Source organism: Phaenicophaeus curvirostris, chromosome 4 (assembly GCF_032191515.1).
Source record: "Phaenicophaeus curvirostris isolate KB17595 chromosome 4, BPBGC_Pcur_1.0, whole genome shotgun sequence".
Lineage (NCBI taxonomy): Eukaryota > Metazoa > Chordata > Aves > Cuculiformes > Cuculidae > Phaenicophaeus > Phaenicophaeus curvirostris.
Genome location: NC_091395.1, coordinates 48,484,495 through 48,511,723, shown reverse-complemented (window position 1 = coordinate 48,511,723; position 27,229 = coordinate 48,484,495). Strand labels below are relative to the sequence as shown.

General features: G+C 37.2%; 1 protein-coding gene across 2 annotated transcripts in view; it reads right to left on the bottom strand.

Moving 5' to 3' along the window:
• DLC1 (DLC1 Rho GTPase activating protein) overlaps window positions 1–27,229 on the bottom strand; it is a 219,971-nt gene that overhangs the window by 103,174 nt on the left and 89,568 nt on the right. For both annotated transcript variants that reach the window (XM_069856003.1, XM_069856004.1), the window contains exon 5: window positions 22,708–22,741. In XM_069856003.1, coding sequence (XP_069712104.1) covers window positions 22,708–22,741 — 34 coding nt within the window. The remainder of the gene's footprint in view (window positions 1–22,707; window positions 22,742–27,229) is intronic.

Genomic DNA, 27,229 nt, shown 5'->3' with positions numbered 1-27,229 from the left:
TGTTACTGTGCGTCTCACCATATTTTGCTCTCAAAAAGTTGTCCTGTGACACATGTCAACATTATGTAGTCAATTTTTGAACAGCCTGGGAGCTAAATGGATGCAATATGGAGCAGAGATGGGAAACCACATGACAGATGGAGAAAGTTTCCTGAGGTTCTCCCATGGTCTGGAAGAGTCACTGCCTGCTTTCCCTGAACTATCTGCTTCCTCGTGTTAGCAGAGGCATGGGGAAGCCCAAAGGACAATCTCCAGGGGAAAGTCATTGCTTCTGTGCACACTGCTTTTGTAAACTGTGCAGGCTTTATACCTTTATGTGATGGACCTGACCTGTATTTTTGAACAAGCCTGTTTAAGTAATCAGAAAGAAAATACACAAAATCCGCCTTCCCTAGCATCAGTCCAGGCAGGCCACGATGACTGTTATTGCTCTCTATGCCTAAACACTGAAGACTTCTTTTGATGAAATGCTGAGAAGATCTTGTCAAGATATCTACCTTAATTGCATTTTGTTTTGTGATAAATACATGCTTACGAGTTTATGTAAACAGTGTAGTCTTCTATTACATATTTGAGTTTCAGATTAAACATGACGCCAAATAAACAGTAACAATATTTAGTAAACTTCATGGTGTATGATTATGGCCATGCTTTGCAGATAGCTCCATAGCTTAATTGTTGTTCTGTGCACTTCAAAGTATAAGCTCATCTGGCTGTTTCTGAACTGTTGCCTCACTATCACTCTGTGCTCCAAAAATAATAAATAATCCAACACAGGAAACTAGAAAACATTTCTAATCACAGCCATAAAGAGAAAATAATAAGCAGCAACTCAATTACACGAAAGAATATATACTTCCAATTTCAGTTATATACTGTTCCATTTTAATCTGTTTTTTTTTTAAAGTAACTGGTTATTAACTATCCTTACATTATCAGAAAATCTAGCCTTACTGTTTTGCCAACTGTTTTCCAAAATACTGCATATTAATGAGGGAAAAAAGGGACATTTAGTGAACACTGGTGCCATAATTTAAAATTCAAATGAGAAAGGAAGTGTTAAACCTCCATTCTGTTTAGCCATATGTGAGGCACCTGCTTAAAGAAGTTTGTAGAAGTATTAATTTATAGGGGTGTCCAAACACTTCAAAATACCTATATTGAGCTGTAGAACTCTCTCAGTTATATCTCTTTCATATAGAATAGTTGATGGCAATAGTCTGTGAACTGGGATTAGTTTTCAGCATTAGCAATCTGTTATACTCTACATCAACACAACAGAATTAAACAGCGTTGTTTCTTTTCTCTTTACAGTGACCTGACATGAAAATGGCCCATATTGAGATACCTTTTAGTCAGCTGAGTAATACATCACAACTTGAGTGGTCCTGTCAGTGGGATTAGGGCAGGACCAATAAAATTTCATACAATAAGATATGTGGTCTAAGGTACTTCTTTTTTTCCAGTGGAAATGCAAATGTGCCTCTAAGCAAAACTGCAACAATGGAAAATTGCAGATCCCATTAAAAAAACCCCAAACAGCCAAACACTTCCCAAACAACCTCCTATTGTTACTCCCTACTCAAACTCTGTCTCTGCAAATCTTCTTTCATAAGTAGCAATTTTCATTCCTTTCCTTCTCTCATTTTTCCCCCCCCCTCCTTCTCTCTCTTTCCCTCTCCTTCTCTCTCTTTCCCTCTCTCCTGTTTCTGGCTGCTCTGTCACATTAAGATGGGTTAAACGACTTCTGCTTTAGACATTTCTCACATAAAATGGCACAATATAAATAACACATTAAAGCAACAGTATTTGAGCTTGTCTACCACAACCAGCATGAACACTGACTGTGAATAAAACTAATTTTCTTGTAAAACATGAGTTTAAAATTTTCTAGCAGTGAGTGGCTGGTGTCTGTGTGCAATGAGCAGAATATGGGACACAGGGAGTGTTATGTGAGCTGGACTCATCTAAATCAGGGATTGATCAGGAAGATAATTCAGAATACAGACTGGGATTATTCTGAACAGATAGATCAGAGCAGCAAGAAATTTTACACCAAAGAAAAAAATCTCAGTGCTTGTGGGTTGAGATGGAAAAAGCTCATTCCAGAGAAGATTTAGTGAGGTTTAGGGGGTCATGTAAGTTGCCTTCATTAGTATTGTCCTGTGTAATATATGTTTTGTAGAGTGATGTAAAGAAGCTGAGCTGTCTTCCTCCCTTCTCATCACTGCTGCTGCCATTACAACACTGTGAAACACAATCTCTACAGGAGGTTTGTTTGTCATGGTAAAGACAAGCAGGATGGACCCCTTGCTCCTGCGTTACTGGTTTGTGGCTGCAGTGGCAAAGAAAACAGGAGAAAAAAAAGGAATTTTCATAGGAAGCAATGACATACGAAGTAGGATCCAAAGTGAATTTAAATTTCTGGATAAGTTGGAACAGGCCCCCCAGCAGATTTCACTAATTAAGGCACTGCTGGACAGTTTGTGAATAGTAACTTCTCCTTGCTCCATTTTTGTGCAAGTGCTTATTTGCATATTTAGATTGGGGATTTATTCCTACAGTTTCTGGTATCTGCCATGATTTAACTGTTTGTCCTGGAGTTGTCTGTGACATAACTTCTTTGAGGTGCTTTATTTCTGTGTTTATTATAAATCCAGCTCTTTGAGGAAAATGAATGAAAAGATATGTTGTTTTCCTGACGTTGGAAAATTCTAACAAGTTTTCCTTAAACACTTGGTTATGATTTCATATAGGAATTTTCTCTTTTGTAGACATATTTGTTTTTTGATCTTTCTGAAAGTCCCTTCATTGCAGTCATTGACAAGTGTCTATTTTGTGGAAGTTCAGCAGCATTGGCTGTTAGTGGCCAACAGACCAGAAGATATTTTATCACCTGGGTTATGTGCAACTTGAGAAGTCTTTGCAAACACAGCTCTGAGCTGCTGTTGGTCGTACAGCAGGCTGCATGAACAAGAGAAACCATCTCACCTGGGCTTTTACTGACCCCAGTACTTCACCTCACAAAAGGGTGGAAAATGATCAGTCCATCACCAAATGTAGTAAGTAATGAGAAAGGTGTGCTGGTGCCAGGAGGGAGCTTTGTATACATAGCTTGGTGACGCAAAGGTAGGAACAGGAAGAGAGGTACAAGGGGAAGAGAGAGAAAGTGTATCTGTAATATACTGTAGTTTTAATTATATACCTCAGCAACTAAAATTCAGTTATTACATAGTGAGAATTTTCCTTATGTCAGGCTCTGACAGAATAGAATAAATACAGGAATGGAATAAATATAATTTTAAACAATTGTCTTCTTTGCCTCAAACAGATTTTTTTATGATATTGGCTACAATTAAAATACCTTTTTTTTAATAAAAATGAAAAACCTGTGCTACTCTATGTCATGTTGCATCATATTTTGTAGGATGCCTTTCTTCAGGGGTTCATTATTTCAACTGAAGTCTTGCAGTAGGTGCTGATTACAAATTCTAATACTTAATGTTTCAGAGACAGAAAATCTAGAGTTTCACTTCACCCTTTGTAAGATTCACATATGATAGATGAAAGTTAAACCTTTATGAGGAGTGTCAAAGGTAATTATCCTGAAGATTAAAGCAGTCATCATTATCAACCAAAAGATACATTCTATTATCCATAAAAAAGCCATTGTGAATAATGAATGTACACAGTATAACTTCAAGATTTACAAAGGAAATCTCCAGCTGAAGTTATTATTAGATATTAATGTTTCATATTTACTCCATGAATTTAGCAACACTGTTAAATGAGGTTTTAATGAGACACTCTGGTTGCTATTCTAGGAACTGGATTTCTTCACACCTTCACTTAATTTAATTCACAGCTCATCAGCGAAAATTGCTTCTGCATGGACTTTGATGTTCCTATTAGTATCTGATTTTAGACATGGCATATCTGCCCTCTGGAGCATCACTACAGTGTGTGGAAAATCTTCACATAGGCTCAAGTTACTAGGCTCATATTGAGGGCTGATTAAGGAAGAACTGGGAGCTTTAGACAGTCAGTTTTGGGAGGCTGGTAGGATTCAGCAGTACATAACCTAACTTTGCAGTCCTGAGACTAGCTACTGGCTGGCAAGTTCTCCTAAAAGTATGGTAATTGGAAGAAATGAATAAAACACTCCCAAAAGAAGTTGAGGAAGCAAACAAACAAGAAGGCAAAGCTCACATCTGAGACTGATAGGTTAAAGTTATATTTTAAAGGTATATTTATTACAAATAAAGTATTTCAGTGAGAAAAAGTGAAAAGTTATACATCTCAAATGTTTGCCTAGGAAGAGAATTGTGGTAAGAAAACATATGGCACTTGCACTTCTTCTTTACTACTCCTGATGTTTTAATCATAATACGAAGTATTTTGCTCACCTATATAACAGACAAAACCAACTATTATTTACATTCTCCGTATTTCCATAAAGAACAACCAGATATACTCTATTTGGCAGAAATGAATCCCTTCTTGAATGCAGCATGCAGTTTTAGCCTCTCCAGTACCATGAAGATGTCAACAAGTTTTGAAGGAATTCAGATAACAGCAACATAAATGATTAAGGGGCTGGACAGTTTGATTTAGGAGGAAAGATTAAGAAATGTTTTTCTTAGCCAAATGACAGCTAATAATGCAAGGGGAGAGTAATGATAACAGTCTACAAGTATTTAAAGCATGAGCACACCAAGAAAAGAGTAGAAGTGTTTAAGGTGGTACAAGATTTCAAAACACAGACATTGAAGAGAGTATTGTGGTTGAGCATATTTTTCCTTCTTCCTGTGGGACTTCTGTGAGGGCAAGATAAAATGAGTACACAAGCAAGAATAATAAAGTGTAAATGTGAAACAGAAGGATGTGTATATGAGCTATGGTACAAGTCCTCAACATAGTATATATTTAAAGATAGAAGTTAGCAAGATCAAATTTATAATAGCAAGATTTAATATATCAAAATTCTGGAGGAAGCACGTATCAGTATCATATTTCATACCTTCTCCAGAAAGGATGGACGCTGAAAGTAGGATTGCTTTGCTTAGAACATTTTGTAACCCCTTGATAACCTGTTATCCCTTCTCTGTGAATAAATACCTGCTGTTCAGACATAAAATTCATCGCCTCAGGGCTTCAGTCTTATAACTGAAAGGTGCCCTTCTGATACACAAGCTATCAATAGGATTCTGTGTTTCTTTCAGTCCAGTGTCACATGCAGAAATACATTAGAAAAGGACTAGGTGAAGGGAATATCAGAGAAGGGCAAATGGGAGAGCTTGGAAGAAATGTCAAATATACACGCACACTAGTGAGTATCCTGAATGCTAAACTCAATAAATCTCTACTGAGAGGTTACATGCTGTGAAAGTCTTTCTTCTAGGCAGGTTTTCTTAAGAGTTTATCTAGGATATTTCTATCATAGAATACTTAACCTGATATCAGAATTCATGTCAAGATGCCTGCGACTGTCACAGTCCGTCCAAAGCACTGAAATGAGAGGTGGAAGAGCCTCCATCAAGCTACTTCATCAAAAACTGTCTTTCCCAAACTCAGGCCAGAGTGGTACACTCAAAAAAACTGTATTAATAATGTACGACTCTGGAAAACCCAATTACGAGGTTTGCATTTCTAGTACCTTTTTATCGATAATTTTCTGATTACTGACATTCAGTGGGAGGAATGAGTCTAAATCTCTTACAAATGTTCAAAATTCCCTTTTAAATTAATGCCTTCAAGGCACCCTTGGCATGTAGGGTATTTCGGCAGGACTAGGTGCTATGCCTGATGAACAGTGGCAGAAGCTTGGAGACCTCATAAATAAAAGGCTGAAACATAGTGGTTCTGCCATACTAAAGACCACTATGGTAAAATTTTCTGGAAAAGGGTAGGCCTCACATCTATTCTACACAAATTCATCAACTTTACCAAATTCTTATGCTTGCACAACTTCTACTTAGCATCTGCTTCCTCATGGTACCCTGATCTCTAGGAAGTGAGAATTGATAGAAAAGAGCTGTGCCAGCCCTTGTTCTGTTTATTCTTTAGTATGACTGATATGACATCTGCAGAGCAACAGTGGCTGAAATCACAGCCGCTTATCTCTCCCAGGCTTGATCCAGAGCAGAATCTCTACAAACTTGTGTCATGAACACTGAAGTCTTTAGTTCAGTTCTCAACTTAAACTGGACAAAGAAATGGAATATCACAAGACATGGGAATTAAAGACCATGAAATGATAAACATACCAGGAGAAGAAAGATGCTAAATCAAACATCATCAATGGACCATTTTATATTGACAGATAAGGATGTAATTTCCCTTTCTTTCTATGTACCATATATGGGGAGAATTCCACGAATTCCTTATGAAGACCAGGGATCCAGACCTCCTCTGTAAAAATTTTGGCAAACTAATTCACCTATAAGGGCATACATCACTCTCAATCTGCCTTATTTGCTCTAAAATACAGCCAGTATACAGCCTAAAGCATGGATTAAAACAGAGAAGGTTATTTAAGGAAAAATACATTTGAAGGCCTAAATGTTTCATGTATGAACCCACACATAATTTAAACAATACTTAAAGTGCAGAACATTCACACAAGTACATCTATATACATACTTATATGTCAGTCCTTCCCAAGAACCTAATCTTACTCATCAGTCGTTATATGAACAAAGAACAGACACAGCTAGATAGGGGATCTGCTGTACTAAGTCTTACTGCTCGCATACGCTGTGTTTACAGGCTAAACACAGATATCATTGGTTGTAATACATAGCAAGCCAAAGAAAGAAAAAGAAACAGCAGACACCCATTGGATGTGTTTTCATGGGCTAAATCATCTCAGCCTTCTTTTCTCATAATGGCATATTTTGGAAGGCACAACTACAGAATGAATGTATTTTTAGTTGACATTTGAAGGAAAACCAGGAAATTTTTTCATGTCTGTGAAGCTCTTTAACACTTTATGCATAAGAAAATAAATGAAAGAGAAACATTGAAGCTCTTCAGAAGAGGATATTCTCTTCTTCAGGCTGAAAAGCTCCAACTCTCTCAGCCTGTCCTCAAATGGGAGGTTCTCCAGCCCTCTGATCATCTTTGTGGCCTCTTCTGGACTTGCTTTAATAGATCTATGTCCTTCTTGTGCTGAGAACTCCAGAGCTGGATGCAGGACTCCAGGTGGTGTCTCCTACAAGCAGAGTAGAGGAGGAGAATCACTTCCCTCAGCTTGCTGGTCACACTTCTGGTGGAACCCAGGATATAGTTGGCTTTATGGGCTGCAAGCACACATTGTTGACTCATGATAAGCATCTCATCCACCAGCATGCCCAAGTCCTTCTCCTCATGGCCGCTATCAATGCCCAGCCTGTGTTTGTAATTGGGATTGCCCCAACCCAGGTGCATCACCTAGCATTTGGCCTTGTGAATCTTCATGAGGTTCACACTGGTCAAACTCTCCAGCCTGTCATGGTCCCTCTGGATGGCATCCCCTCCCTCCAGTGCATAAACTGCAACACACAGTTTGATGTCATTGGCCAACTTGCTGAGGATGCCCTCAATCCCATTGTCCATCTCTGACAAATATGTTAAAAAAACCCTGGTCCCAATACTGACCACTGTGGAACACCATTTGTCACTGGTCTCTACTTGGACATTGAGCCATTGACCACAACTTTTTGAGTGTGACCATCCAGACAATTCCTTATCCGTTGAGTGGTCCATCCATTAAACCCGTATCTCTTCTATTTAGAGACAAGGATGTTGAGCAGCACAGTGTCAAATGCTTTGCACAAATCCAGGTAGATGACGTTGGTTACTCTTCCCTTATCCACCAATGCTGTACCCCCATTGTAGAAGGCCACTGAATTCTTCAAGCACTATTTGCCCTTAGTGAAGCCAAGTTGGCTGTGACCAATTACCTCCTTATTTTCTGTGCCTCTCTAGAGTTTCCAGGAGGATGTTCTCCATGGTCTTGCTGGGCATGGAGGTGAGACTGACCAATCTGTAGTTACCTAGGTCTTCCCTATTTCCATTTTTAAATATCAGAGTTATGTTTCCCCTTTTCCAGTCAGTGGGAACTTCACTGGACTGCCATGAGTTCTCAAATATGATGAAAAGTGACTTTATCTGCCAGTTCCCTCAGCACCCGTGAATGCATCTCATCAGGTCCCAGAGACTTGCATACCTTCAGGTTCCTTAGATGGTCTCATACCTGATCCTCTGCTACAGCTGGCAGTTCTTCACTCTCCCAGTCCCTGCCTTTGCCCTCTGTGACTTGGGACTTGGGCAGTGTGGCTTGAGCCTCTCCTCATTGGCTCTTCTATCACTTGGAGAAGGAAGTTTTATCATGAACACATTCCAGGAATCCCCTGGATTGCTTGCTAGCATCTACCAAGAAAAGGAGCTCAAAAAACTTTGGATAAGTGTGACACTGAAGTTTGAAACCAATAACTGAACTTTGCATGGATTTCAATAAAAAAGCTGCTCTCACAGAATTGCATGTAGGAGAGCAGCTGGAGTTACATATGTTCCCAAAATCCACTGCGTTAGCAGCAAGCACATGCTGACCTTAGATCCATTCTGCTCCCCCTTGTCCAAGAAGCAACATGCTGGATTAATGTTGGGCAAAAAATGCTAACTTGTTCTAAAATGGTTTCTAGTGTTACTGTAAGCACACAGTAATTTTACAATTCCCAGCAGAGTATTCTCTGCATAGAGATTACATGGTCTTTATACTCCTAGAAGGAAATAAAAGATGTTAATGGAGGGAATCTCTGTTAGGAACAGTAGCCCTTAGTAAGAAGAGGAAAACTAGACCATGGTTATAAATCAACAGTCTCTGTAAAGACATGGCTTCCATTATGAATGGGTGACATAATTTTTGAAATGCTAAATGATCCACAGAAAATTCAGTCCAGCAGGAACAGATTAGGGGACTAAAGCAATGGGAACTGTAGAAGAGGGAGAGTCCTGACAGGCAGCAGAACTCAGGTAAGTCACCTGTCTTGTGCTAGAGGAGTCCAGATTAGTATGGCTATGTAGCTCATATATGTACCTCATGACTACACCAACGCAGCAAACGCGTTTGAGGGTAGAAGTAGGGGATGTTTAGTCTGCAAACGGACAGCCTATAACAGTCTCAGATCTCTGAAGGGAGCCCATAGTTGCTGTTCAATATCAGAGACTGTTGTAGTAGCTTTTGAATGGCTATGTGGCTCCTTCAAGTCGTAATTCTAGGTCAGTTAGAATTACATCATCTTAGCATTAAAGGACATTTGCTATGCCAAATTCTCTATGCTTGTCTACATCAAGTGCAGCCTCTTTAAGGCATTTATTTCCTACGACACTAGCAGCAGAAAGATGCTGCAGGAAATACTTTTTTCTTCATAGCCTTTTTGTCTGTGTCCGATATTGGGGCAACTGTTTGAACAGCTTTCTGAAAGACAACTCAGTAAACCAACATAAGTTAAAAAATAGATAGACTTAATGTGAATCATTTCAGTGTCCAGTTTACAGCAAATGCTTGAATTCCTGAACGTTGAAGGCAGTGAAATACAGTTGGGGAACCAACACTGTGACTCATGTTCAACACAAAGCTCTCTTTCAGGCAATTACAACTTTGAATCTGTCTGTGCAAAGGTGAATCACAAGCTGACCCGCAGAATACACGAAGAAGGATATATGTATTTTGCAGACATAGCAGATTCATGCATAATGAAAACCAGGAATTATTGCCTGAACTGTAAACCAGGCTATAAATCATGTTTAGAAATTGACAGCATGTGTTTGAACAGAAATCCACATTGAGATTTACGCTAAACAATTACTACAACTTCTAGGGATTCACATCCCTCTCTCCACATTTCAGGTAGGTAGATTTCATACAGGTGGCTGAACATACTACAGCTGGCTGCTGTAATGCCTAGAGATGAAAAATGTAACATAGACATGCTAAAATCACTGTGAAAGTATCTAATTCCCATTGATAGCCTGCTTTGTTCTGCAATTAGGTAGTGTTTCCTTATGAAATACTAGATGATTAATCAAGCACACCTGCTTACATGTTGAATGAGCACTTTAAAAGAACAATGAAATAATGCCTTAAAAGGATAGAGGAAAGGAAGATAAGGGATAAAATCATACTGAGCTAAGACATATGCTTTACAAGAAACAGTATACGATAATGGCTGGCACATATGCTAACAGAGAAATGTGCACATGGGTTGTGAGTCCTTGTCGGTGCTACTGACTAAAGAAGTTTCATTCCAGGATGTTGTTTAGACTCAAAATCAGCTAACTATAACTAGATATTACAAATTTGCTTACAGTTTAGTCACAGTGGTGTATCTATTCTATAACATCACTGTAGAGCAGAGTTATGGCTCTTTGGTTTTCCTATCTTAATCTACTTGATGCTTTACAAGAATAAACCTTGATTTAAAATTTGGCATCTGTAAATTTTGGCTTGGTGACACCTGTTCACCAATTCAATGTAGGGATTTTTTTTTTTTTTGTGAATACGGAAATGAATTAGCCTTTTCTTGCTCAAGAAACTTAATCTTTAATTGATATAACCCCAAGTCCATTAACACTCCATGAATTAAATTACAGTGCATCTAAATTCATACTATGATTTACAACTTTTTCTTGCTCCAATAATGAAAAAGTTCAGGAGTAAGCAATTATATTCAGCAAATCAGATTGTTTAAAACAATTACCAGAACATCTCTTACTAGAGGCTGTGTAATCCCTTAAACTACTGGAAACTGAAATGCTTTAAAAATTATAAAGGAGGAGGATATGAAGAAAGGATATTCTAAACCTATGACAAAACTGTGCTCCAAAATTTGTGTGGTTTTCAAACAGTCCGTGATCCCATATCTCCCAAGATGTTCAGGAGTCTTATCTAGAAAAGTGCCTGATGCCATGAGTTAAAATATAGCAGGGAGCATGATGATAATTAAACAAGAGAGGTAGCCGCACATCAGTATTTGAGCCGAGGTACCGTTACCGTCTTGTTTACTTGTACAGATGCTGCTTTATGACTCAATTCTTGAATGAGGTGCCCTTCTTTCCTTGGTGACTGGCTGCTGGATGCATGCACTCCAAATTTGATTATCACTTCACCTATACCTTCCTCTGACTACAAATGAAACAAACCTGTGTGATTCAGCTCAGAGCTCTTTTAAGAGCGGCATTTCCTGTTCTGAAAAGTACTTTGGTTGTGGTGGTTTATTTTCTCATATGGATTTCTAAATCTATCTCCTTGATTTCTAAATGGAGAGGGAAAGAGCACCTGTAAGCAATTGTGTAGCACTATATAGGAAAAAAAGCATAAGGTAATATAGGAGCTAACTCTTGTGGTTGCCTGCACTGTATTGGTTTGGCCAATACAATTCAGATTTTAAGCAGCGTTGCTACTGCACGGCACACGGCAGACAGAGGGGTTTGGTGCTCGAGTGTGTCACACCTAGTAGTCTCCTGCTTGCCACTGATTGCTAAACAGAGCTGGAAGTCTACAATAACAACACATTTATTTGTCTGTTATCTTTGACAATTACAATTCTCCACCTCACTTCAGTTGATTAAAAAGATCGTTCATACTGCAGAATACTACAAGGGCACTTACTTTGTCTTTTTTTTTTGTGTGTGTTGCTTTATTTTTAATGTTTTGTTTTGTTTTCTTTAAGGAAAACAGGTAAGGAAGTTTAAATATCAGATCTCAGGAAATGAAATTATCACCAACTCTTCAGTTGAACAGGAATGCACTTAAGACAATAACAGAGAGGTTTAAGCTAGAGTCATGGGAACTGGTGAACAAAGCACCAAAAAACATGAAACCTCAACACAGATGTTGCAAAGATTTTCCAGATGTGGAATTCTTTTTATGGATCAGTAGAGTTAACTTAGCTTACTTAAGGTATAAGGATGACTCTGAGGGGAAAAAAAAAGTGTGGCTCATTTCTTATCTCTCAGTCTTTTAATATAACTAAATGCAATTTACTTTGTTGAAGATTTTTATCTAGATTTGTTTTATGAACAGATGTCTGTTTCTTATTCCTCTTAGTTTGTCTAATGTGGCATACATTGCCTCTTTGGAAATGCCTTTGAAATGTACTGCAAAAGTTAATATACGTAGCAACTTCTTAGATTGGAATCGTTCTTGGCTAGTTTTTCAGTGTCCCATTCCTCATTAAAAGCAACATGATGCCAATTGTTGGTTACAACTGTAACGTATATAAATCCCTTTACAGTTTCTAGTCTGGTCTTCTGTTATGTGTTTTTATACTCTTATGAGATATGCTCGTATTTTTTTTTTCTCTTTACTCAGCTGAAGAATTGCCTTGACTTAATTGTATTCTGACCATTGATTGATTTCTGCAAATTTTGCAATCCCTCTAATTATTGCTAGAGATATTCCTGAGTCGTAGAGGACTTCCACTGTTGCTGTACAAGTTACATAGTATTCTTAATTTGATGGTGGGTAGTTGGTACTGTTATTTGGAGGAAATGCACTTGTCTTACAAAACATAAGAAACACTCATGTAATAAAAATATATTCAGTGTACATAGTAGGGCTGAATATTTGTTACATTTTTACTACAAAATACCAGTTCTGACACATTACAAATTAATATTTGCACAGAGACTTATCCACTGGAAATATTGTGATAATAATTTGTCACCTTGAGCAAGTTTTGAAGGTTGTGATTTGGGTAAATCGTATGAAAAAACAGTGGTAAGACTGTCATTAATTTAATTGAGGGAAGTGTTATGTTAATCAAATCAATTTCTCTGTCATTTGTTTGTCTAGGTTTTTTGTAAACTTGTGGAAAACTTGCATCTGCAATATACTGAGGCAAGGAGCCTCATAGGTCAGTTCTAGATATTGTGGAGAAATGTCTCCCCTTGTTTGTGTTGAATTTTTGAACCTTTATTTGATCTCTCATTCTCTTACAGGAACAGGTAAGCAGTTGCACAAAATGTCAAATGGTTATCAACACAGAGCAATCAAACATGGACAACCTCTGAACTGGAAAACAAAAGCAGAGATGAGGTGAAAAAACTTTTACTGTTGGAAGGAATGGCGGGTATTAAATCCCTGACCAAAATAGCCAGTGGCGCTTCCAAGCTAGCAGTAAATCCTACTAACTTTTGTAACACGGCCTTCTATTTGACCCGTTATTATTGTCTGATCCTGCAACAGTTATTTGAATGGCTGCTAGAAGACAATTTTTCCTATAAATGCTAGTCTGGATCCGTGCTTTAAAACTAGAGTCAGACTTAAGCTGTAAGGGTGATTTTTACGAAAAGCACAAGTCAGAGATCATCCCCTAGAAGGGTGAAAGAAATTTTAGGAAAAATAGAGATTATTACCACGAGTCTGTTTCAACTTTCCAATCATTTTCCAGCCATAAATGCCTTAATAATGATGAAATCATACTTGATAAAATTGATTAATGTGATATACACTTTAAGGACTTGTCAGGGTGGGTATATCAGTTATGAATGAGAAACAGAGCCCTGCTGAAGATGCACTTATGCTGAGACAAAATATATTGTTCCACTCAAAGAGTAAGCATGGGCTATACCACCAAAAAGAGTCCATGACACTCTCTGAATATTCTGGAGTTTCATCACTGCTTTGAGAACCTCCCATGGTAACTACAAGAACAAAATCTTTTTAGTATAGGCATAGGCTTCATTCTGTAAACAGTGCTCTACATAAGTCAATTGATAGATAACAAATTCTTGACAAAAGTGTCAATCTTTCTTTCTTCTTCCTTGCAACATAGGCAAACACTGATTCCATGATAACACTGTAAGTTAGGCAACCTGCAAGGAGGAAACAGTGGTTTACTTTATTTTATTTTATTTTATTTTATTTTATTTTATTTTATTTTATTTTATTTTATTTTATTTTATTTTATTTTATTTTATCCTTGCCTTTTAATAGGTATTTCAACTGCTATTTTCTAGTTTCAAGCCTGTATTTGGATATGTATTGAAATTCCTGATTACTTTCTCTTTGCCTTTTAATTCTACCTATAGGCAGCTACTGAGATGTCATATATCTGGCTAGCATTCTGAAACTGGTTACCAAGTATATCCTCTTCTTTTAGGCCAAAGCACAGCAGCAGCATTGATTGAGCTATATGGTAATTTCTACCAATTGAACTGAAGAGGCTGTTACTCAGAGACAGTTTCAGAGAAATCATTTTAGACTTGTTTTTAGCAAAGAACTTCTTACAAGCTTAGTAACTGGAATGACTACCTCAAGGAATAACTCCTTGCAGATTTATAGTTTATAGGCCACATGGCAGTTGTGTCTATCAATAAACTTGATTTGTTTCAGTTCTTTCTTTATTTGCAATACTTATGAACTAAGTAACAAGTTCATGCAGTTATCTGATTCTTTTCTAAAATGTCATAAGAGGACATCCAGTAACAGCCAAAATCAAGACAAAGGTGGATTGAAGATGGTAATAAAACATTTGCGTGTGGCAACTGACTAGCTTTGCATAAAAGGACTGTACACTGATGCATTTTAAAGACCAGTGGCTTCTACCATTTGTTAGAGAATAAGCACTTGATTTGATTGCCACTTCCTCATGTGTGCAAAAGCAATCTGACTTTACAAGAGTATTTGCAGAGGAGATTTGAGACAATGGCTAAACTTGACTACTAGATATCACAAGGTATTTAAAATCTTCAAAATAGTGAGAAACACCTTTTGTCAGATAAGATTAGCATCTTTAAGTTTGTAGGCAATAAAAGATTTACCTGTTTAGGCTGAACATACTAAAAGCAGATATAGCAACTCTCTCAAGCATCACTTGCTATATCAGAAGGAATTTGGAGCACAAACAACAACTCTAATAAGGAAAAAAATCCACTCTGAGCAACCTGTGGTGCTGCAGTTATGTACAGTCCTACCACTGTGCTGTCAAGGATGGTTCCACAACAGGAAGGCACATTGCCTCCAGGTGCACCTAATCGAAAGTGTGGGTTTGGGTGTCTCTCACCTAAGTTTTGAGAATGTCCCTTGAGGAATGTAAATAAGCATGTCTTCTCATCAAACATCAAAGGCTTGGTTTTTTTTTACCCCTTAAGGATTTGAGAAAACGAGCTTTTTATTCTAATAAGACAGGAGTTTAAAATGTGCATGTAAGTAACTAAAATACATAAACAACAAAGCCCTGTGCTGGCCTGGTGGAGGCCCACGTCCCTAGTCATCTGAGACTGAAACCATTTTTTCCTCTTCTGTTTTAACAGATGGAAAAGAGAAAAGTTATCTTGTCACACTTTCTTAATTGCTTTAAGCTCTTCATATTAAAGATTATTTAAAATTATTCAGCTCTTCAGTTCATCTTCTCCAACTCTGAAGCAACTAAGCAGTCCAAGTCCTAATTTCAAATTCAAACACAGGAACATAATATGATCTCACAGATGTTTCGAATGTTGTCTAGGAACCCAAATAAGTAATGAAGAGATTATTAAATTTTTCAGAAATGACTACATACCTTCAAAGTTATGTCTCATGTGCAGATTTTACTGCCCAGCGGTAACCTTTACTGGGAATCAGCGTACAATTAGCGGGTGTTACAAGAGAGACCTTGTTTTTCGTCTTCAGGTACATAAATACCTCTGAAAATGTGGCCAAAATTTAATTTTAAAATTTGGCACTGGACATCCTTGCTTTTCAGAAACTGACCCGAATTCTGCTCACTGAAAAAGAAAGCCCATGACCTGATTTCTAAATCAATAGTTGCATCGCTACGTTGGAAACCATGGCCTAGTGGTTACATGTCAGTACCAATGAGGTACTGTGAGCTAGTTTGTATTTCATCTGACTCAAACAGGTCTTTACCATGAACTCAGTCCAAACAAAATTATGCTAAAATTAACTTGATTAACTGGTTATCACCATTCTCAGTTAGTCTTACTATAGCCAAAAAAAGGAAAGGCAGAACAACTTCTTCCTATTTGCTTTCATTCAAAAGCTATTTTTGGTGAGAAACTACCTTTTTTAGAATATATCTGGTGCCCAATGCAATAAAAGATTAAATATAGGCTACTAGACAGAATATACTGAGTACCAGCTTACACTCTCTATGGTGGTGTTCTAAAATGTGAGAACATTATAACTGGTTATAATGTAATAATAGGTTGAATTTGCTGAAAGTAACAAATTCATAAGCAGTCTGTTGCATTTTCTGTTTCAATAGCAAAGACCTCAGTCATGAAACATTGTTTCCCATGACATTTTTGTTTGCAAGTTGGGATATAACACTGTTAAAATTTAACACTGTTGGGATTTAAATAAATGATAAAAAAATTGGCTGGAGAATGGCTCTGTGGAAAAGGCCCTGGGGTCTTGGCAGACAGTAGGCTGAGTATGAGCCAGCAGTGTGTCCTGGCAGCATCCTGGGATGTATCAATAAAAGTATTGCCTGTAGATGGAGGGAAGGTATTTTCCCCCTCTATTCAGCGCTTGTTAGACCACATCTGCAAAAGTGAGTCTAGTTTCCAGCTCCTCTCAATATAAGAAAGAACAAGAAAAAATATAAGAAAAATCAAGTCCAGGGGAGGGCCACCAGCTTGCTCAGGGTCTGGATCACCTAGCCTGTGAGCTGAGGCCACAGAACTTGTTCAGCTTGAAGAGATGGCTTTTGGGGTCCTACCAGCAGCTTCCCAGGACCTCATGGGAAGGCAACAAGAAGACAGAGCTCAGCTGTTCATATTGTGCATGTGAGGATGACAAGAGACAACAGGCATAAAATGAAACCAGAAAGGATCAGGCTGGGTGTAAGGAAAACAGTCTCCTCCATGCAGATACTACAGCAGTGGGGCAGGTAGCCTACAGAGGCTGGACAGGATCCATCCAGACTGGATAATACTGACTATATTAAAGACATGAACAAAATTAAATGTTTTTGAAGATAATAATGGCACATATTGATTTTAAAAATTTTTCTAAACAAGCAAAAAAGTGGGTCCACATGTACGACCTATAATAGTACAGGTAGAACAAGAAAAATGAAGAAGGCTAAATATTTCAGAATGCAGAAGAGGTTCTGTTAGTTCTCAGATACTTCAGATATGCTTTATTACTGTGAAATGACCTCATGGAATTTGTTTTAACCTTCCAAAACCTACCTGTTTTCCTGTTCAGGCATAGGACCTCAGTATTTGTGTCCTTCTTCAAATAGCTAGGAACCGGTACTTCATATTAAGGTCTCACAAAGACACTAAGAAGAGTGTTCTGCTAAACCTAGATACTATACCTACAAAAAGGAACAATTAATAATTCATTTTGCCCACTTTATTCTAGAATTCTAGCTAGAGATGCCACAAAGCAGCCAGAAGACCAGTAACTGTGTCAATTAACTTGTATTTCTCTCCAGTTTATGTGGAAACTGATAGCCTGTAGCCAGTCAGATTAATTTCTTCATGTTCCCTCTAGATTCAAAATAAATTCTGTATGGATGAACCTTTAGTGACTTTGTGAAAACAGAGCATCCTGTGGGTACTGCTTATAGAAAGAGCAGTTGTCACACCAGAAGGATGAGGTATCATCCAGAGGGACCTGGACAAGCTGGGAAATTGGGCCTGTGTGAACCTCATGAGGTTCAACAACGCCAAGTGCAAGATCCTACACCTGGGTTGGGGCAATCTGTGGTTTCATTACAGGATGGGGGATGATGTGACTGAGAGCAGCCCTGCAGAGAAGGACTTGGGGATGCTGATTGATGAGAAGCTCAACATGAGCTGGCAATGCATGCTTGCAGCACAGAAAGCCAACCATACCCTGGGCTGCATCAAAAGAAGCATGGCCAGTAGGTTGAGGGAGGTGATTCTGACCCTGTGTTCTGTTCTTGTGAGACCCCACCTGGAGTACTGTGTCCAGTTCTGGAGTCCCCAGTATAAGAAAGATATGGAACCATTGGAATAGGTATAGAGTAGGGCCATGAAGGTGATCAAAGGGCTGGCGCACCTTCCGTATGAGGACAAGCTGAGAGAGTTTAGTTTGTTCAGCCTTAAGAAGAGAAGGTTTCAGAGAGACATTATAGTGGTCTTCCAGTACCTGAAGGGGTCACACAAGAAATCTGGGGAGGGACTTTTTACAAGGGCATGTAGAAATAGGACAGGGGATAAGGGCTTTAGATTGAAAGAAGATAGATATAGATTAGACATTACGAAGAAATTCTTCACAATGAAGGTGGTGAGGCACTGGAATGGGTTGCCCAGGGAAGTTGTAGACACCCCCTTCCTGGAAGTCACAGAACCACAGAATCACTAGGCTGGAAAAGACCTCCAGCATTATCTAGTCCAACCATTCCTATCAGCCACTAAACCATGTCCCTGAGCGCATCATCCACCCATTTTTAAAATACCTCCAGGGAAGGTGACTCAATCGCCTCCCTGGGCAGCCTGTTCCAGTGCCCAATGACCCTTTCTGTGAAAAATTTTTTCCGGTGTCCAGCCTAAACCTCCCCTGGCAGAGCTTGAGGCCATTCCCTCTTGTCCTGTTCCCTGTCACCTGGGAGAAGAGGCCAGCTCCCTCCTCTCTACAACCTCCTTTCAGGTAGTTGTAGAGAGCAGCAAGGTCTCCCCTCAGTCTCCTCTTCTCCAGGCTAAACAACCCCAGCTCCCTCAGCCGCTCCTCATAAGACTTGCTCTCCAGCCCCTTCACCAGCTTCATTGCTCTTCTCTGGACTCGCTCCAGAGCCTCAACATCCTTCTTATGGTGAGGGGCCCAGAACTGAACACAGGATTCAAGGAGCTGTTTCACCAGTGACAAGTACAGAGGGAGAATAACCTCCCTGGACCTGCTGGTCACGCCATTTCTGATACAAGCCAGGATGCCATTAGCCTTCTTGGCCACCTGGGCACACTGCTGGCTCATGTTCAGACATGATTCAAGGCCAGGTTGGATGGGGCCTTGAACAGCCTGAACTAGAGGGTTGTGTCCCTGCCCATGGCAGTGGGGGTTGGTACTAGATGATCTTTAAGGTCCCTTCCAACCCAAACTAATCAATGATTCCATGATTCTATGATTCTGTGTTTTTTAACTGATCCAAGTTTGCACTTAAGAACTAAAATGTAGTTCTCAATGACTTAAACCATATTTTATTTTTAGAGCAACAACTCTCCTAAATGTGTGTTCATTAAAATACCACATGGCAGTTGTTTTATGCCCAGGAAAAAAATATTTATTACAATGCTGAACATTATGGACCCGTGGTGTTAATATTTATTTAGGGCTAGACTAAACCTTCTGCCCTGTTTATGTGAGAGCACATATTTTCATCACCTCAAGAGAAATAAGCTGTGCTAGTCCCTGACCAGATGTGGATATTCACTGTATTGCTCTTGCTGGCTCTATTGTAGCAATATTGCTAAGTCACTAGCAAGAGTTCACTATTCTCTACAAATATTTGAGGGTAAATTTGGATATCATGAAGTAGGTCTGTAAACAGACTTAGGCAATACTTCTAAAATTGCCTTACAGTAATTTCACCTTTGTTTTGGGGAACAGTGCTCCAGAAACCAAAGATAGCCCTGAATTAGGACCCTCACAGTCGATTCATCGTACTGAATATTGATACCTATGTTAGAAGCTACCTTGACTCTACAGTTAGTGGAAGGTTAACCAGTATCATTCATGAAATCTCCTGTGTGATTCACAAGAGTAAACCAAATGCCAAAGCTTCACTTTGACTATTTTTATACTGTAAGTGAAGAAAACACCACTAACTCTGATACAGATACCTTTGTTATTGACAGGTGAGATGAACACTCCATCCCTCAAATTTCTTCATAGTTTGTGAACAGAATTTGAGAACAAAAATCACAATGTGCAAGAAGGTAAATCAAGGCATGGCAATACATAAAATAATCTTAATTTAGGTGCTGATAATCCCAGGCCTGAGTCAGCACTTGGCTTGAGCTATCAATTTCCATGACTATGTACGTTGCTTAATCTTGACTTCTGCATTAAAAATGTTCAAGATTTCTTTTTTTCTCCATTGACAGAAATGTCAACAGCATTGAGACTTCTTAAAAATGCATTATTCAGAAATAGCAGATGCCACAGAAAATAATTTGCAATGCCTTAAATTCACATAATGTGAAATAACAGTGTATACAGATAGGGGTGACTGATGTTCTGCTCGATACACTGATCATTTATAGATTTTTGCCAAAAGGACTCTGCCTGCAATTGCAGGTTGTGTTGCACTTCCCACTGTAGAAAGGTTCTAAATGATTGGTTGCTGACAGGAAAAACGTTTGAAAGTATCAAAATATCTGGAGTCTACAGAATATAAGCCTTGCCAGAATGGGTTTTTATTGATGTATATAGAATTTCTGGACCAGAAACATTGAAATATCAGCCTTTCTACTTCCTTGCATTTCTCATTCCATTCCCAGATGAAACCAAATACGATTAAGTAGGAAAGAGGGAGCTACAAGAAATTATTACTTCAAATTCTCAAAATAATAAAAGATGTTTGGCTGGACAATTTGAGTGATTGTTAATCCAATTTTAATTTTAATCCAGTGCTATCCAATCACTTTACCTACTGTGTTATCACTGTCTGCATAAAAGAAAGAACTTCTTTTTGCTATGTAATATTTTGTAAGACGTTTTAGTCTCTGTGTAGTAATATAAAATAGAAGGAGTTAGATTGTTGCTATTTACAAGCAAATATCAGAATTAGTATTTGTTTTATTCTCTTACAGCAGACATGAAAATATGCTGTATTCTTTTTTGAAGGATTTCACACTTTAGTTATGGGTTCATCATTCATGAGTCTTATGCTATGCAATTTATCTGTTCAGCTGCAGCAATGATCAAACAAAGGCTAGTTAAATTGCAAAATATAAGATATGAATTTCTGAATCAAGATCCAATCACATTTGTAAAAAATAGCACTAACTAACGCTAGAACCAAGTGCCTTCAGTCAATATGCCTGATTTAAATCACCATCTTCCTATGCATACTTAATATTTCCCAAAAAACTTCTTAATCTTGTGAGTTGTTTTGCTGCAAATACTGGCACAGAAGCCAGAACTGATTAAAAGGCAAGCACAATTCCATTCACAACCTAGCTTTTGCTCATGTACATGAAAATGTTAGTAAACTGACTCCACATGGCAAGAAGTTCCACCTAATATCTGTGGTAATAAGTATAATGCTGTCCACAAAAAAACATAGCACTGAAGTCTGCGCAGGAAGAAGGAAGAGAAAGACAGATTCATATGTATATGTATGTGTTATGAAGTGTATGTCAAAAATAAATTTATTTCATACTATCACCAACAAGAATGTGATAGGTAGTTTTGACACTGAAGAAGCAAACATAGAACTTAATTTCTGATTTCACAAGACTCTAGATATGACAAATACTTGTTGCAACTCTGTTCCTCTGGTATAAAGCTGGGGTAACTACATAGTTGTGCCCTGAAGACTTTTCATTTCAGATAACTTTTAGTCTTATATGGTACATAATTGCTAATGATGTACAGATCTTAAAATACTGCATGGTTGCTTGACAAAGAATTTGAAATTAGCTGCTAATAGCAGGGCCAGTTACAATCAGTTCACATGTTTGGACATAATCTGAAGGATGTAGCCAAATATAAGCTTTCTCAGAAAAAGAAATACCAAATAATACCACCTGCAACATCTATAAAGAAAATGATTATTAAATATGGGTTAGAGTTTGGGAATTATTTATGAACTTCAACAGCTAAAATAGCAACCTCCTGACCAAACTACTCAACAGATTTTACAGGACTGGTTAACGCTGTGTCTTTTTTCTCAAAAAAATTATTTTTTTATTTCAACCCATTCCAAAAGTAAAGATGTGATACAAACCAGGATACATCAAGAAAATGTTACCAACTAAAATTAGACATAAATCAGAATGCCAGGTGGCATTTGAATATTTTTGAGGTACTTTGCAAGTGATATTTGAAATACAGTAGCAAACTACTAGTTAAAATATATTATGAAGAAACCAGAGAGATTCCAGGGAGCTACAGTGCTGAGAGGTGTTCCCTAGGGTTTACCAAAACAATACACCCATTTGACAGTGTCTAGCAGGCAGTCACTAGTATATTTCACATACCAACACCAAAGTATGTATAGTGTTCAGGGAATGTATCAAACAGAATAGTAAAACAACCCCTCAATATCAAAAGAAGAACTAAAATACTCCAGATGATATAACTGAAATTTCCTGCCATTCTTAAACACCAGCAGTAGAGTTCGCACTAAGTCATTGCATTCCACAGACTTGGACAAACCCATTGACACCCATATTTGTAAATAAAGACATCAAATTAATAAAAATAGATTTTAACACTAAGTAACAAGTGAGTAAGTAGAGGAAGACTGACATGTAAGGGGCAGCTGCAATTCAGCTGGTTACTGTGGAGGATAGTTTCAAACATCTTTATTAGTATCACACAGAAAGCCGGACTGCTTTTCAGAAAGAGAAAATATACTATTCAGTTCACAATGAATAACTTTTACACAGACTTGTCAGATCTGTAACCCTACACATTCAAAACCCCATGGTTGAAGCTCCTCTTTTGTTACTTAATTAAGTAACACTGTATCCCACAAAACAAATACAAGGAAATGAGAAAATAAGCAAATATTTACTCACCAGCCTTTTCCTTCTCCGAAATAACTGGCATAGCCTAAAAAAAAAATTACCTTTATTAAAAAATAAGAATATTAAGGAAACATTACAAAATCTTAACATAGATTTTGTGAGTGACCAGAAGTCTGGAAAGCAGTAAGGTCTCACTGTGTTAAGCAATCTGGAGAGAAATATATAATTCCCATTTGAGTAGTTTACAATCTCTTATGAAACTAATTACTGTCAAAAAACAAGGATTGAGAGAAAAGGGAGGAGATGGAGTTAACAGGATATCCCAATGATCACATTTTGAAATCATCCTAGAATACATGCCCACAAAATTCCACAGGGAAATTACTAAATAGGTCTGAAGGACTGAAGAAAAAAACTACGTGGCTGAAGATGAGACTAAAGTGCCAATTTTTTTTTCTGCTGAATTCTAGAGTTCCACCATTGATTCTTAGAATAATTAAGATAGAGGCCTCATTGTGGCTACCTATCACCATAGTTTTTCACTACTTTGTAGTGCATCATGTCAACACAGAGAACTCTTTTTATTGCCTCAGTTTTCTCTCTGATATAAGACTTAGCCCACTTTTTCAGCAAAGCTTGGTTCCATTTCCTTCTCGTGCTTTTAAAATTAGAAGAACTAATTTTCTCTGGTTTGGTCTTATTGACTAATTGAGAAATAAAAAAGTATAGTATTTTCCAAGAACAAATATTTTCTTAAATCCATATGGACTCAAGTAAGAAAAAGGATAAAAGAAATTATCTCTAAAAAAGCCCATTTAGAATCATCAAATAAATGAATGTAAAATATTTTCTTTAGAACAGAATGGGAAGTATATTTTTTTTCCAAAGAGTATCAATATTATTCTCAATGTAAAGACTGCAATTGACATGAATGTAAGGCTGAGAACATGATACTGTAGCATACTGATAACTTCTGATAAAAATTCTGATAAAAATTCTGGTAACTGATAAAGAGTTATGAAAGATGTTTTCTTTAAAATAGCATATATAAACAAGCAAGTCCCACTCATTAATTCTTTACAAATACAAATAAATATGATTGGTTTAGATTTGTTTATTTTACAGAAAACCTGTAAATTTTCCTATGTTATAAAAATATATAGTAAATATCAAGTTTCAAAAAACCAAACTCACCCCACTGATTAAAAAAAATCAAACCAAACGAAAAATACCCTCCAAAAAACTATTACTCTTTATCTGCAAAGTACAACGACAACTTAGAGGATAGTTTCAGATATGTCTGTTTTCTAAACTGAGTGTGGTTCTGCCAAATTGAGATAGAAAAGGAGCTAAAAATTCTGTAAGAAAGTTCTGTTGTTTCTTGAAGCCCTACTATTGATTTAGTTTTCTGTTAATACAGCTACACATACCGCTACATGCTACCCAGTGGGAAAGCATGATTGTTACTTATGAGAAATGCTCTCATCTTCAGTACAGATTTAAACTCACTGGAGACCTTCTTCCAATGAGTTCCACATGTTTGAAATGAATTGCATTCTCAGGAAGTGATTTAACATTTCTGGCAATGGAGCAATTAAACCGGATTTTCCTGCTTGGCCAGATGGGTTCACTGTAACTTCACTTTATTTCTCACTCTCCTGACAAAAGTAAAGAATTGGTCAAACAATTTCCACATGAACATGTCCCACGTGTTTTAAAAACAGCAGGCACAAGCCCCTTTTTACACCTCTTTCAACAAATACCCCCCAAAGTCTCTCTATATTTTTAATAGTATATGCTCTTCACAGCACCAACAAAGGGAAAAATATAAAAAAAAGCAAACATAGATAGGTAAAGTGGTATGAGTTGCCTATCAGATTATAGCTGAAATATACTAGGATTTTCTTTTTAATTAGACAATATCAAAATCCTATTTGAAATGTCATCTTGAAAATTTCTGTACACATCATTGCTGTATTGCAACATATTCTTTGTAAATATGTCTCCCAATATGACTGTAAAATGCATGTAAAATACAATATTGGACATTTTTCTTTTAAGTTGCAGTTGTCTTGCTCAGATAGAAATGATTACTGGTAATACTGGGTTAAGTAACCACTTCCTTTGTATTTCATTAGAGGTCAGGTGGATAAGCTGTCTTCCAGCAAGAAAGAAAATGGTGGAAAATGATGCTAAATCAAAACTTAAAATAAACTTTTTGCACAAATGAATATTTTTGTTTGACCAATGCCAAAATATCTATTTTTCTGATATTTTAAGACTATTTTAACAGGAAAGAGAAGTAAGTCTGTAAAAAAGTCCATAATTTTAAACAGCCTGCATTCATTTTGGGCATCTACAATTCTTCACTACGAAAAGAGGAAAGAAAGAATCCCTGCCTGCTCCTCAAACTGGCTTTCTCCTATTCCACCATCAAAATGTACATATTTCATCTCTGAGCTGTGCTAAAAAATTAGCACTGTAGCTCTGTAGATTAGAAGTGGTATAGTCGGCGCACATGTGTGGAGGCTTGGTGTTGAAAGGTGGAGGCATTATCTGCAAAGACCATTTGGGAGAAGCAGTGAGAATATGCTGAACTGCAAGACTGCCACTCTAAAAAAGCTGGGGCACATCCAGTTTGACCTGAACACAGCTCGGTCTGCCCTTAACTCTAGTGCAAAGCTTCCGTTTTTTAATACTGATTTAGAACCTGTAGACAAAGCCATCATAATATTAAACTAACTATCTTTTTGTTTTCTTGCACTCACAGAAGCATGAACAGCTCTATCACAGCTGACTTGTCTGCAAAGGACTACAACAGGTGGCAAAATTTTGTATAGACTGGCAAAGTTACTGTGGAGAAGCATGTAACATGCAATTTTTGCAATAAGGATCAAATGACATCTATTTATTTTTGTAGTATCTGATAAACCAAGTAGAGTGAGTCTATATTCCAATTTTGCAAACAAGATATAGCATCTTTGTGTTACAGCCATTAAATACATGTTTAATTCTAGGGTGGTTTTTTTGGATTACAGATTATGAAGTGCCCTTGGCATTACATGAATCACATTTTCGTTGCTGCCATCCAGCCATGATAGATATTTTACAAAGTCCTTTCATCACAGAAGGCTGTCAGGTCTCCAATCTTTTTTCAGGTATATGTTTGAATAGTCGTGCTGGGAAATTTCCTTGACAATGAGTTGACACAGCCAGATTTGCAAGCATCTGTCCAAAATTCTGCCTGTTGAGATACCTTCTACTGCCCAGTGTGAAATAAAAAATCCAGGACAAACATTATCATAGTGGGATTTGACTAGAAAGAGAAAACTCAGCCTTCATAGTAATTGTGAGTGGGTAACTGTTGCTGAGATCAAGTTGTTATACATCTGTCTTATTTTTGAAAGTGCTTTTATTGTAATTACCTCTTATTCCTTCAGCTCTAAATTCTCACCTCAGTGGATACTTCTTTTATGCAAAATAGTTTTAGTAAGAATTACGTTTTTCACTGAAATTATTTGTTTCAAGACCAAATCCATATTCCTATTCTGAAAACCTGGAAGTTTTATGTCACATTAGGAGCAGAAAAGAGACCAAACTCCGTAAAATATAACATTTGTAAGGATGAATGTTTTTTTAGTTTCTAAATAAGATCATTGATTTTAAGACCAGAAAAAGCAATGTAGATCAAAATGTTTCTTCTTTCTATTCAAATGATCAAAACATATAAAAACTTAAATCCTCTAAAGAATAATCTAGTGAGACTTGGATAAGAAAAGAAGGAGGTAACATCAACATGATATACGATTACTGAGGAAGAACTAATAAACTGAATGACAGAGAACTTTATTTTCCAGGAAACAAGGGCAATCTTGTACCTGAAAACTGAGATCAACAGTGCTCAGACAGAAAAGAATTTGTAAGCATTATATAATTTCTCAAATAGTGTTTGTTCCGTATCACCTGGAGTCCTTAAACAGATATTTTATTTTATTTGGAAAGCATGATTTGATTGTTTTTTTTTAATTATTTTTGATTAGTAGTAGGTAAAACTAACTCAGTTATTATACAGAAGGAAAAAAAAGCCATTATCAGTCAGCTCGTTTGTAGTGAAATACTGCAGCCCATAACCAGGAACTTCCTCATTTATATTCCTATTAGAACAGAATATTGAATATGTATCTCTACTGAAAAATTCCTATTTTTTAAAATGAAAGCTTTAGTGTTGATAAATCAGATTAAGAGAGTAAACATGCATAAACCCTTTGCAATAAATTTAATAATTTTTTTGGTATTCGTATTTAACTGAAATCATGGCAGTAATGTAGAGAAAACCTGAAGAATTGTTCTTTTATCATTCAGAATTATTTACAAAACATTATATATTAAACTTGTAAGTTTTAAAAGGAAGTATTCAGTTCTCCATAAATTTTAGAATTTTGATTTTTTTTTTAATCTAGATAAGGAAAGAGAAACTCATAAACTTTCAGGCTAGACCAGCCTTAGAAGGGAAATTTATCAAGGTCTTTCTTCTGAGTGTTCCTTTATTTTACTAAAGATTGCAATTACTAGA